This window comes from Falco biarmicus, chromosome 3, assembly GCF_023638135.1.
Source record: "Falco biarmicus isolate bFalBia1 chromosome 3, bFalBia1.pri, whole genome shotgun sequence".
Lineage (NCBI taxonomy): Eukaryota > Metazoa > Chordata > Aves > Falconiformes > Falconidae > Falco > Falco biarmicus.
The window spans coordinates 30,940,502-30,953,291 of NC_079290.1; the positions used below are offsets into that span (position 1 = coordinate 30,940,502).

Below are 12,790 nucleotides of genomic sequence, written 5' to 3' on the forward strand. Positions count from 1 at the left end.
CCATATTAAAAAAAACAAACTTTAATATGTTTTTTTCCAAGATCTAATATATAAATGCAATGGTAATAATGTACTCCTCTTTTGTAAGCTTGGATGAAATATATTGAAGTCCACTTTTTGCATATTACATAAATAATCATCTAAAGCAACCTAGAAAATAAGAAAAAAAGCTTAATCCATATGGTGCACACAAATAACTGGGTATTAAGTTTAAAAAGCAACCGATGAAATTGATTGAGGAACTGCCAAAAGGCTTCACAATTAGCCTGTTTTATTAAGTGGTAGTGTAACTGTCACATTCAAAGGATATAAAAAAGGCAGGCTTTGTGAAGAGAAGCATTATCTCTTACTAGACCAAACAGCAAATTACAAAAATAATTTGTGACAAGATTTTGGGCCCTTGCATCAGAACAATGGTCTGTGAATGTACAGACATCTTGAGCAAAACAATGTAGTTAAAGAAGGATTAGAAGTGTTGATCAAAAATATGAGGTTCCAGAGTCAGGCACACATTATGATTTTCACAAGTTTTAAGTATTACATCCTCCCAAAATAGACACTTGAAGTGTTAGTTAACCATGCTTCATCTGATACTCTAGTCTTCACAAGCATATTAGCACAGAAGTGAGTCCACCACTTAAAGAGTGTATGATATTACACCCACCGTACAGAAAAAAGCAGGATATGCCTTCACAGGAACTTTCTTACTGAAAGATCTAGCCTGGAAGTAAATGGGGTGAGGTGGGAGGGGAAAAAAAAAACACCAATAAAAACCAAACATACTTATTAGGAGAATTTAACATTTCAGATTAAATATCAAGTACTATATATAATGGTTAGAGGCAACAGACTGCATTACAAGCTTCATCCCTTTTTATTCTGACATCCTGAAACTGTAATTTTTCATTACGTGCATGCCAGCACCATCCCTCACTGTATACAAAAGTAATTGCACAGAAAGTATATAATAATGGGAGAGTCCTACTAAAATTCTTGCACAGTTTGACAGCCTTACGGTTTAGATATAATAAGCCAATGTAAATTAGCATCCCTTGTTCCAACAAAGTTCCAAGTTACATCTGATTTAATAAATATGGTCTAGCCCTTTCCCCCCGCCCCCCACCAAATAACTCTCTACATCCCAAGAGACAGAAATGATGGAAGACCAGAAATGCCTTTTTCTGAGTACATATTTTTGGTCCAGTGTTGCCATCAGTCCCAGAAGTCCAGTTATGCTCCATTTACATTTATGGGACTTTGAAAGGATCGCAGTGCCTGAGGTCCTCAGTATCTACATAAAAACAGTCTTAAAACATGGCTGAATCAAATCTACAGTTTAAACCCATGTACAACTCGGGTATATCTAACAGAGCTGAATCAAATCTTGCTGTAATGCTTATTTATAAATACAGAATCCCTCCCTGTTTTCCTTTCCTTGCAGTTTAAAACAAACAAACCATTAATACTGATGAGAATACACATTTCTGTTAATTTTCCATGGGTCTTTCCAGACAATTGAGAAAATTAGGCTGTTTAAAAGGGAAAAATACTGAATCTTTTCAGAAGGCAAATTATTTTAAAACTTTGAGATATAATAAAGTGTGTGTGTGTGTGTGTATACATCTCTCTCTAAAAAACACAAAATGCTCTTCCCTGATCTAATGTTCTGCCTTATTAGTTGTGGGATGAGAAAAGAATAAAATCTTGCTTGACCTGCTTAACCCAGAATGGGTTGCTTGTCATTCGAAAACCATGCTATCTTCCTTGGTAAACTGAGTCCATAATGATCTAGCATAATTGAGATAAATGCAAAAAGCCAAAAGGAGACTCTTAAATAAGAAGAACAGGGGAAGGGGTGTTTAATAGGGGTACACATATGTAAATGTATTGGCAGGCTTTCAAAGGGATCACGGTGGGACTGACAGAGAACTTTTATTATATGCTTTTATTCTAAGAAAATACACAATTCCTAAAGAAAACTGCAATCTTCATTACCTTATTTTGCCCTCTGCTGGTCATCAGTCGCAGTATCAGGAAGAGCTGACCACACTACAGAAACTTTTTTCCCCAAGATCAAGTGCCACATCGCTACAATACGCTTCATATAGCATCGCTGAGACTTAATTTAGCACTTCAGAATTATGTTTCTTCTGACTGTGAAATGAGGGTGGTAACTGTTACCCTCATCCTCCAAAATATGTGGTTTATGTAACAAACGCTGAGATTGTTGAAACCACTCTGCAGGTTTAAACTTTACCCGACCCTGTAATTCCAACTAAGACAGAGGGTGAAGTGGCTGGAAAGACCCTCAGGCAAAACAAGATGGTGATTTTATACCAGAGAACAGATGCATTTAAAGGCACCAGCCCATTACATTCACCTAAATGTCTTGAAACACCCGCAAATGTTGCCAGCAAGACTGGTTTATCCATTAGGGGAGAAAGTATCTTCATCCTTGCATTAACAAAGACCATCTGATTATCAAGGAGGCTAATACCCTGTTATTACTGCCAGCTGTTGCCAGTTCAAGTGGTCTGAACACTTTAGAGATACTGCACTGTCAATTATTCTTCGCTGATGATGATGGAGGCTGGAAGCAGGTATTCAGAGAGAATTTTTTATTTTAATTAAGAAGATATAACCCACAATTTAGGAAAAAGAAAAAAAAAAAGGAGGGACACACCCCAACATCAACATTCAATTGAATAAAATGTTAATGCTGCCCTAATCTGTTTTCCCTGTGTTTCTACTTTCTATATAGTCTCCAACTACACGATCACATTGCGTATTTCCCATAGGACCCTCCCAGTGCATAACATGGGCTCTGCTCTAGGAATGGAGTGGGAAGAAAGCAGGAGTAAGGATCTGCCTGTTCTCTTCAGAAGCTGGTTGGCATGTTGGGAGCCAGGGGACCATTGCACTAAGAATTACCAAATTATCTGAAAGGCTCTGCAGAAGTGAATTCTCTCCATTTCTGTCCCAAAATTTGCATGCAATACCAAGAACTAAATTCTAAACATCTGGACAATAAATACATGTTGCTTGTTTTCCATGCCTCCCATCCCTGATGTGAGGCATTTCAGGCCAGACACTTGGCATTTTTGTAAGCCACAATTGCAATGAAAGTCAGTGGGTTTTATACACTGTGCATTATAGGTTGAGGGGTGGGGAATAAAAAAAGAAAAATCAAAATATTTCAGCTTGAACAAAGACAGTGGGCAGTTCTGATGTTGCATTTTGTCTTCTCTGCTTCTAAATGGAATAAAGTTTTCTTGGGCATGTGACAACAAAAACGGAGACATCAGGTGAAGAAACAACATGAACAGGAATGCATTAAATGCCAATTATAAAGAGTCTGTATTAAAAATAAAGCCCAAGGCTACATATTATTAAAAAAAAACCCCAAAATATTAATCAACTAACCACTGACTGAACAAGCTAGGGATGCCTCATTTTACCTTCAGAAAAATGAAGGGCTCTCCTATCGCTACTGCATAAAGTACTGTGATCGCAGGTAACACTGTAATTGAGGATTGTATTAATGGTGTAAATGCAGAGATAAATCTGGCACTTCACTTCAAAGTGGTATCTTTTCAGACTACCTTGACTGGAAGTATTGGGTGCAATGTTCAAAGTATATGTTTACATGTACTTGTAGACTTAAGACACACTCTACAGTGCTGCTTGCAAGTTTTGTTTTCCAGATAAAGGCAGACACAGCATTACTGATGAAACATTCTTTTGCTTTTGTATTATGTACCAACAAACAATTCAGAGTGTAGCTAAAATAGGAGCATAGAAGAAAAACAAGAGGACTCTGAGGTTCTCTAGGATTCATCATCCGCTGTTCCAAGCAAATAAAGTCTTTCCCTAATTCATTTGGTTGTGAGCCAGAAAAGAAATGTAACAGTAAGTACCTTTCCCAACATAGCTTTAAGCATGTACGGTCATGTTAAGGAATGAATCCCCCCTCCCACACACACTAACCAGCAGTTAAAGGCAACATGCTCTGCTTTCCTGGCAGCCATTCCCCTGACTGTGAAATACCATATGCAGAAGTGCTTTCTATGGTGCTGATCCCATGCTGGCATATAGCTGCATTTATAAAAATCTGCTTGAAGTTTCTCTGCCAGTAGTAAGGCATTTAGGCAGTATTTATCTATATGCACTTGGGCCCGGCTGTGAGTAAACTACACACAGGTAAATATAATATTCCTACAGAAGTAGTTGTAATATTTAAAGGGTTTGTGTGGCTGGGTTGTTGTTTTGGTTTTTTTTTTTATTTAAACACTGGAAGTAATTAACAGTAAAATGCCTGAAAATAAGTATGCAGCTCTAAGTCTTCTAACAACACTTGCGCACAATGCTTTGTGAAGATTAGCATCAATTACATTTATTTAAATAAATAAAAGGGAAGGAATCTCACGTGTTCTAGATGAATATGGGCTTGGCTGGCAATGTCATAAATTACATCTCTCACATTTTTCTCTTGCTTGCCTCTTATGAAATCCTCTTGTGAAACTCCATGCTAGACAGGAAAGAAAATTAAAAAAAAAAACCAAAAACCTCAATAAATATCAAGTTACCCTTTTAGCTTCTCAGAAACCTGTCCCAGCCACCAAACTAATGACATAAGACTGAAACAGCCTAAATGTTTTCCCACTGCCCCCCCCCTATTAAATTCCCCCCCCCCCTTTTTTTTTTGTGTTGATCACTTGGAAAAAAAATCAAGAGAACAAAGAGGACAGTTGGTACAGACTCTCTGCATGAATTCTTTCCCTAAAGACTTTGTGGTCAGTCAGATAACCAAGTCAGATTTTAAAGGTTTGGGAATTTAGATCAGTTTAGATGCCCCATTTTTAAAACCATAACCCAAGAACCAATATTTTTTCAGTTTTCTTAAAAAAACCCAAACCAAAAATCCCAGCAAAACTAAAAAAACACAAACAAAACAAAAAAAACTCAAACCACCCCACTCCCAAAATCCAAAACAAACTGAAAAAGCAAAACCACCCCCACTGCCCCAAAACCCAACCCCAAACTTAATTCTTTGACTATAGTGACCAATGTAAGACAGAATATGGTATATTCAGAATTGCACCAGTTGCCCATTCTTCTCAACAACACTCAAACGTGTGGAAGCTGTATAAAGGTAGGCAGGTAGGCTTCACAGGAGGCAGAGACTCCAGCAGCACTCTGTGATACTTGCCAGCAGCTGAAATGCCTGCAAGATGCTCAGTTTGCACAGAAGGGATGCAAGCTGTTTTTACAGTTTCACTGTAAAACACCTTCAGTGGCAAGGAATGACTGTGAATTTTCATGCTGTGTTTGAAAAGCTAAAATCTTGGAAGGCCTCCTATACCATCCAGTCCCAGAAGGGCTGAAAGCAGGGTGCAGCTCCTTTCTGCATTCTTACAGCCTTGACCTATATTAGGTCTATGGTTTTTGCAACTAACTACTAAACTTCAACTCAAAACTTCCAATTGTATTACAACAACATTCAAAAAATACTAACACAACTGCCTTAAGTATCACCACAATATATTACATAGATTTTGGGTAAGTATAAAACGAACAGCATTAATATTTAAAAATAAAGACTGGAGATGAAGGAATAACAGCTGAGATGCCTACAGTTCTAGCCAGAGATCTTTAACCAAAAAATTTGAGCTTTAATCCCGTTTTACCCAAATTGCAATGTCTGCTAAATTCCAATGCAAATTACATGTACAATTAAATTGGAGGACTATACTATCTCCTACAGCAATGTATAGAATGTATGCTTATAGCTATCAAACATGTAACAAAAAAACCCAACCAAACCAACCCCAAAAACCCCAAAATCACCAGCACATTTATGAAATGTAGTAATGGGAAACACAAGAACTTTGTTCAGAAGTAAAACCTCTCACAGCATTTCCTTTACGGGGAGAGGAAAAGAAAAAAGAAAACAAACCCAAAAACCAGAACCCAGGCACTATTCCATATGTGTAATCCTACACATTAATGGAAAAATTCCTGAAAGCTAAAATACTACTACATTTAATAAAATTAAAAAAAAAAAAATTCAGAAACCCTAGAGTTTCATAAAGGTCACTCCTTTCACCTCCCAGAAGACACAAAACCATGACTGGCATATCACTAGGCCACAGCACGAAGAGTTAAAATAAAGAAAAAAGGGTTCTGTTTCTAGCCTAATAAATTCTGAGAGACACAGTTAGAAACACTGTACTGTTCAATTCCAGACAACTTGCTTCTCTTACCAACATACAAATGTCCATGGGAAGAAAGACCTTTTGTCTTCTACTGTGATACGGAGTTGCTCTTAAACAGGTAACTATGCCTTGTGCTTTCCCAATGTGACTGGCCGCATGGTCAGCATGGATATCCCTCACACCTAAAATTGCAGAAATAATAAGTTTAGAAATACACTGTCAGGCCTTTTGAGGGGGTACAGTCTTCCCTGACGCGTACCACAGTCATATTTAAGGAAAGCTAAGTGCATCGGTCCATGATAGAACTGTCTATATCCATAAACTGCCTTGAGGTCTCATCTCAGAGGTGCAAAGCAGCAGGCAAGGTCATCGATTTCCACACTGAAGAGCAAAATACCTCTCAGCTTGTTGCAGTTTCGGCAAAGTGAACACTTAGCAGAGCAGTACCTATTCAGATACATCAGTACACAAACTCATTTTCATTGCCATGTCCTCTCCCAGGATAACAGTATTCCAAGAACTGTTTTTTCCTGCTAGAAAAGTCATACAACCGTGAGATTCCTGACAAGCACTAATGCTTACAGCATGGTTTCATGATTAGCTGCAGCTGATTCAGCTGTGTACTGAGGCCAAAGAGAATGGTCCTATGCTTCCCCCCAGAACCTGTACTTCTGCCACCTCCCTTGTGCTGTCACAGGCCATGCGGGTAGTACCATAGTGAACTGAATCAGATCACCAAAGCAATGGAAAACTAACTTTAGTTACTGCATGGTCACATAACTGTGGGAAGGGAAAGAAGAGGGAGGCGAGTGGGGCAGAGCAGCACCACTGCTCTTCATGGCAAGAACATACAGAGCTGGCTTAGACTGATCATAAAGCCGTAATGTTTTCGTAGGACTGATCTAGGATAGAATGAAAACTTAAAGGAAAACTGAAATTAAAATTCACAACAGCTCTAACAGAAGCAGCATTCTGTGAAGACCGATGAGCCTACTGACACCTGAGAAAGGACACTGGGCGTACCAGTTTTGCTGCCCAAGCCTGCCTGAGCCTTGCACAGGTCTCAGAAGCCTTTGCAAAACAGTGGCTATCAGTAGACTACATGGACTTATTTTGGCAATGGCAGCAGAAAGCAGAGCATGGCTTGGAAGAATCAATGGATATAACATCGATACTGACTGGGCAGCTCAAGCTTTACATATAACTAGGAATTAAAAAAAAAAAACAAAACAAAACCACGACAAAAAAAAACCCAACACCTCAAAGTCTAAGAGTTAGCAATGACTCATGCTCAACCTTGGAATATATCCCAAAAGTGAGGCTCTGAAAGGGTTTAACAAAATTATTGAGTAGTACCAGACTCCTCACTACTTTGGCAATGAATCAGAGAGCACATTGTTAGTATTTTTAAATGACAGAAGCTGGGAGGAAGTACCAGGACTTTGCACAACAAGATTACCAGTCAAAGTGAGCTTGACAAAAGAAGAAACCCAAAAATCAGTAAGAATAAAGCAGCACTGCTACTGGAAGAGAGACACACAAACTGAACATAGATCAGAAATAAAGAAGCTAAAAACCACAAGAAATTTAGCAAGTATGACCTGTAATGAAACCAGGTCCACCTAGTCTAGAAAAGACTGCTGACGGGAAACACCAAGAAAAGGTCTGTGTTCAATTAATTTCTCCCATCTGTGAAAAAAACCACAGAAGTTAACTGTTTAATATGCAGTGAAGGAGACTTTTGCTTAGATATTTTGTTACACTAGTGTATTTAAGAGAGGTTAAACATGACAATAGGGCACCTAGAAAATCTGCAGCCCCCATAACAGATTTTCAAGAACAGGATCATCTGACTTGTACTAGGAGTGACCCAAGAATGACTGAACTTGTTCAGGATTGAGGACATTTCTCAGAATGGAAAATGTTGTTATTTTTCATACTCCTACATTTCTTCAATGAGAAGTTCAGAAAGACACTTGCACCATTTCACTGATTTCCCACTGAGGAAGCGAACATCAGATGTTAAGAAATAGGTTCCTCATTTCTTCCAAAGAATAATGTACTTTCTGTACCTCTCTTTTTACTTCTCTCTCTTCTTTTTAAATTTTTAAACTCAGCATCAGCCTTCCATCAGACTACTCTGATAAGGAAGAAGAAAATACTGCTACTACAATACTAAATACTACAAAATAGTAATTCTCACCCTTCTTTTACTCCTGAACTCATACAGGGCATACTTCCATAATGCAACAAGACACCTTAAAGAAAGTTAACCTTTTCTTCACCGCAAATGGAACAGTTATTTCCCAATCTGTGACTCTTGTGTTAAACCTGACACAGACTAGCTCTTAACTGCAAGGATCATATCATCTTTGTCACATTTTTTCTAGCTATTCAATTATTGATAATTAACCCACTTTTACGAAGAGGAGAGGATTCAGACCCAAATTTACACCACCACCAAGCGAAGTTTAGAGGTTGGGAAGTCAGCTTTTCCAAGATAAGCAGTCTACATCACTGCAATATAGAACAACATCTGCAGAATAACTACAGCACTTTGTGTTCTGTCAAGTGGGACAATCAGAAAATATGGAGAAGAGCTAGCTGAATTCACCACACTGCAACAGGAGCAAGAAGAGACAAAACAAAGCAACAAAGAACAGAGCAGTAGGAAACCACACTTCAGTGAGCTTTTCACTGAGCAGCTTCTAAGGAAAGTATGTAGTTCTAGGACAGGTGCAGTAAGATTCCAGATTTATCACTGAGCATTCAAAAGGTATCTGAAGTATTACCCAAGACAGCTTCTCTTGAAATTAAACTCCAGTGGAAAAAAAGAGTAGGCTTTTTGAAACATCAGTAAATATTCTGTCTGCACTAATGAGTCATCAAGAAAATCTAAACAGGGGAAAACTCCTACCCAGCATTTCCAAGGTGAGGTACAAGAGGGCACTTTGAGTGTTCTCAGCATATGCTTCAAGCTCCTGGATATTACGGTACGCCCTATCATCCAAATTCTTCTCCTGTAATATGAACACAGAACTTCAGTAAAATGTAAACACAATGATATTTGTACAAGTTTATTACTACAATCATGTCAGCCTAATTCACTATTAGAAGAAAAAAGGACAAAATTAAGAGACAGTATAAACTCGGTCACTAAAACGTACAGCAAGTCTAACATAACCAAACAGCTACATGCAACTGCAGCCAAGTCTGGTTACTGGAGCAAATGTAACTTTTTGCAACAATAAAAAATCAGAATTCTTAATTAAAAAAGATACAGCCTAAACAAAACGCATATGGTATTCTTACACTACGAGGTTGCCAATTTTAATCCTTAAGCACAGAGAAACTTAGATAAACAGGTATACACTTGTTGAAATATGCACAAAAATCAATCCACCAAATACACACGAGTTCCAAAGTCATATGCAAATACACACAAAAATATAACATCCTCCATCGCTCTTCCTGTCCTAGTGGCTTTTGTGGTTAAAACATACCAGTCTTAAAATTTAAAAACTCTGCAGTCTTTCACAGCAATGAGACCCCACAAGTAACTGACCAATTTTCTCAAGGTATAACTTCATGAGACACTAACTTTAGCAGCTAAAGTCACTTAAGAAATTCCTGCCCTCAGCTATTCAGTCTTGCCCTTGTGTCACAGTTGGTAGCAGCATCACTGTATCAGTGAAATTCTTCCTCTTGTTTTTTCCCAGAAAAAGGATAGATACTTTAAAATTCATGTGATTTAAATACTCCATTTTACAGTGCTGCTTAGAAAAAACTCCACATCCATGATAAGGAGAAGCAGAAAAATGTGGAAGAAAGGTTCAGACAGGTCATTTAATTTTTGAGATTTTATATCAATGACTCATCACAAGAAAAGGCTATTTAGGGGCAAAATTGACATGGTAAGAAAAGAGGTGTGGAGAAATAAGATGATGCCAATGATGTAGATCTGTGCAACTTTTTGCAATATGCAAGTTGGCCTTTCTCCTGGGGCAGGATTGGAATGGCACAAAGAGAGAACATGTACGGACTTTCCTTCTTGCACAATCTTCATTTCCATTTCTATTAAAATGTAGTTTTCCAGAATTCTTAGCACATGGAGACCTTTCTACATAACCCCACATGATGGAACTTCCCTCACTTACACACAGAAAAGTATCTAAATGTAACTCCCAATGGAATACCTCTAGGAGCAACCACTTCAAATCAGGAATACAGACCAGCAACAGAAAACATGAGCACAGATACACGGGTCGTCAAAACAGGGAACAAGAAAGATGTGGACTCAAAAACTACATCTATTTTAAAGCAAAAATAAACAAAGGATTCTATTAGCCATTTTAGACAGAAAGTTCAGAACCTATGAAGAGGGGCATCAAGGAATTAAAAGGAAATGTAGCAGTACCATCCTTAAGGAGAAATACTACTGCCCAGAAAAGATTAATTACTTAAGCTTTTGTTTTACACACAAACACCTAAAAATAAGGGGAAAACCCCCAAATATGACTAAAACCAGAATCAGACTTTGATTGGTAAATACTTACTCTTTCATCAATGATCTTCATAAACCACATTTTAGTCAATTTATGCCTCTTGACAGCCTGAAGATTATCAGATAAAACATCCATGTTAATGTATGCATTCTGAAGGCTGAAAAATATTTTAGATAATCCTTTCCTCCCAAGGATTGTATTCACTGGGTTAAATCAAAGTGGCATGTCAGTGGAAAATGAGAATCGTCTTCAAATACAAAAAAATTTAACTAGCATTTGTGACAAGTTGTTGCACACAAAAAAATGAGATCTGGGACATCAAGACAGTTAACTAAAAGCATTCATTTAAAAATATTTTTGAAAGTAATTTATTTTTTCATGGAGTCACATATTCCCACAAAATATTCGCAGATTACTATGTTCGCTTTCCAAAGAGAACAGTCAAGCAATAAAAAGACTTCCCCTATAAATGTTCAGAAAATGTCAGTACAACATACAAATAGGTACTGTAAAGACAGCATCCTAACAAAGAAATGTAATTAATATTATGGTTTTGTTCAAAAACGTATCCCACAGCATCTCATGTTCATGCACTCCCCTTTTGGTTCTTAACTTGTATTTGACTTTTGTATTTGACTTCCTTCCTGTACCCCTTCCTATCAACTTACCTTCCATCCCCTTACTTACACATGCTGAATTTTGCAGACCACTTTGTCAGAAAGGCTACAATCACACATATAAACAAAACCTATGGAACAGATTTCTCACAATCTTAGCCTTTATAGCTCACTTTCAACTTCTTCTTTATATCCGTTGTATTTATAAATATTTTTTCTAAGGTCTGACAAAACTAGATCTTCTTGTTGATTCAACAAAATCTGCTTGAGGTAGTACTTGGTATGTGAAAAGGCAAATTTAAAGCTACAACTACTAACATCAGGTTTACTTCTCACTTATTCATCTTGAGTATCACTTTGTAAATGAAATCCTTGAAAGAGTTTGATGCTTTAAGACTTGACCTGTGACTGAGTTATGCTAAATAATCCACTTTGTACATTACACCCATTTTAAGCTACCTTCATTCAAACACACAGGTCCTCATTTTTCAGCTTTTGAAAACTGACTTCTTCCACAGAAATCAACGGAGAATTAGGCCTCACTTTTTGTATGTTCAAAATGGACAGATAAGTAAGAACAACTATCACACAGCTGCTGTGTAAGTTTATACGAAAGTCACTAAGAGTTGAGCTATTAATAATTCTAGAAATACTATTAAAAGCTATTTCTATATCTTACTACTGCATAAAACTCTTGGAATCCAAATGTGAGTGTTCTGGGATATACAAAACTTCGGAAACATGCTTAGCATGATAAATTAGTATTTATTCTAGAAAAACAAAACTGTCCTCATACAAACTCAACAGCAAGAAAAGAGTATATGTAAAATATGCTGTACAAAAGAGACAGCAATTCTGTTAACAGTTCTGCAATACTTGTGAGTTCAGGTGTCTTTCCAAACCCTTCTAAGAATTGCAATGACATTCTTGAACATTTGTGAAGCTGTGCTCTTCGAACAAGTCATTCTTGGGCTATTTGCTGAAATGTAGAAATAAAATCACATCTTGAGTGCAAAGGTCACCAGGTCAAGTCAGACTGTTAGTTCGCTCCAGCACATGGCAGTGTTCCGAGCTATCAGAGCTCCTAGAAATACTTTCAGAATTATTCTTCAAATCCTACGTCACAACCAGTTCTGTTTGGATTGTCTTTTATTGGTCTTCCTTTACAGAAATCACGTGAGGTGAAATCTTACCCACAGAGACAGACCAATTCTTGCTTCCACTTCAAAATCAATTTTCTGATTTGTGAGAAAGGAGTATAACTGGCAGCCTTAGCTATTGGAAAGGTTTGCAACTGATCTCAGTATCTGAATGGTTTACATCTGAATGTTGTACTGGTTTTGACTGGGACAGTGAAGATTCTTCAGAGCAGCTTGTATGGGGCTACGTTCTGGATTTGTGCTGAAAACAGTGTTGATAACACACTGATGTTTTAGTTACTGCTGAGCAGGGC

At 37.6% G+C, this 12,790-nt stretch overlaps 1 protein-coding gene across 7 annotated transcripts in view; it reads right to left on the bottom strand.

The window, feature by feature from the left end:
• The window catches only part of NDUFAF6 (NADH:ubiquinone oxidoreductase complex assembly factor 6), a 19,293-nt gene continuing 6,503 nt past the window's right edge, over positions 1 to 12,790 (bottom strand). For 5 of the 7 annotated variants that reach the window (XM_056333871.1, XM_056333874.1, XM_056333867.1 and 2 more), the window contains 6 exons: positions 10,772 to 10,828; positions 9,133 to 9,235; positions 6,264 to 6,397; positions 4,427 to 4,528; positions 665 to 721; positions 1 to 150 (listed from right to left, as the gene is read on the bottom strand). In XM_056333871.1, coding sequence (XP_056189846.1) covers positions 22 to 150; positions 665 to 721; positions 4,427 to 4,528; positions 6,264 to 6,397; positions 9,133 to 9,235; positions 10,772 to 10,828 — 582 coding nt within the window. In that variant the 3' untranslated portion in view covers positions 1 to 21. The remainder of the gene's footprint in view (positions 151 to 664; positions 722 to 4,426; positions 4,529 to 6,263; positions 6,398 to 9,132; positions 9,236 to 10,771; positions 10,829 to 12,790) is intronic. The other 2 variants (XM_056333868.1, XM_056333873.1) reach the window with 1 other exon arrangement.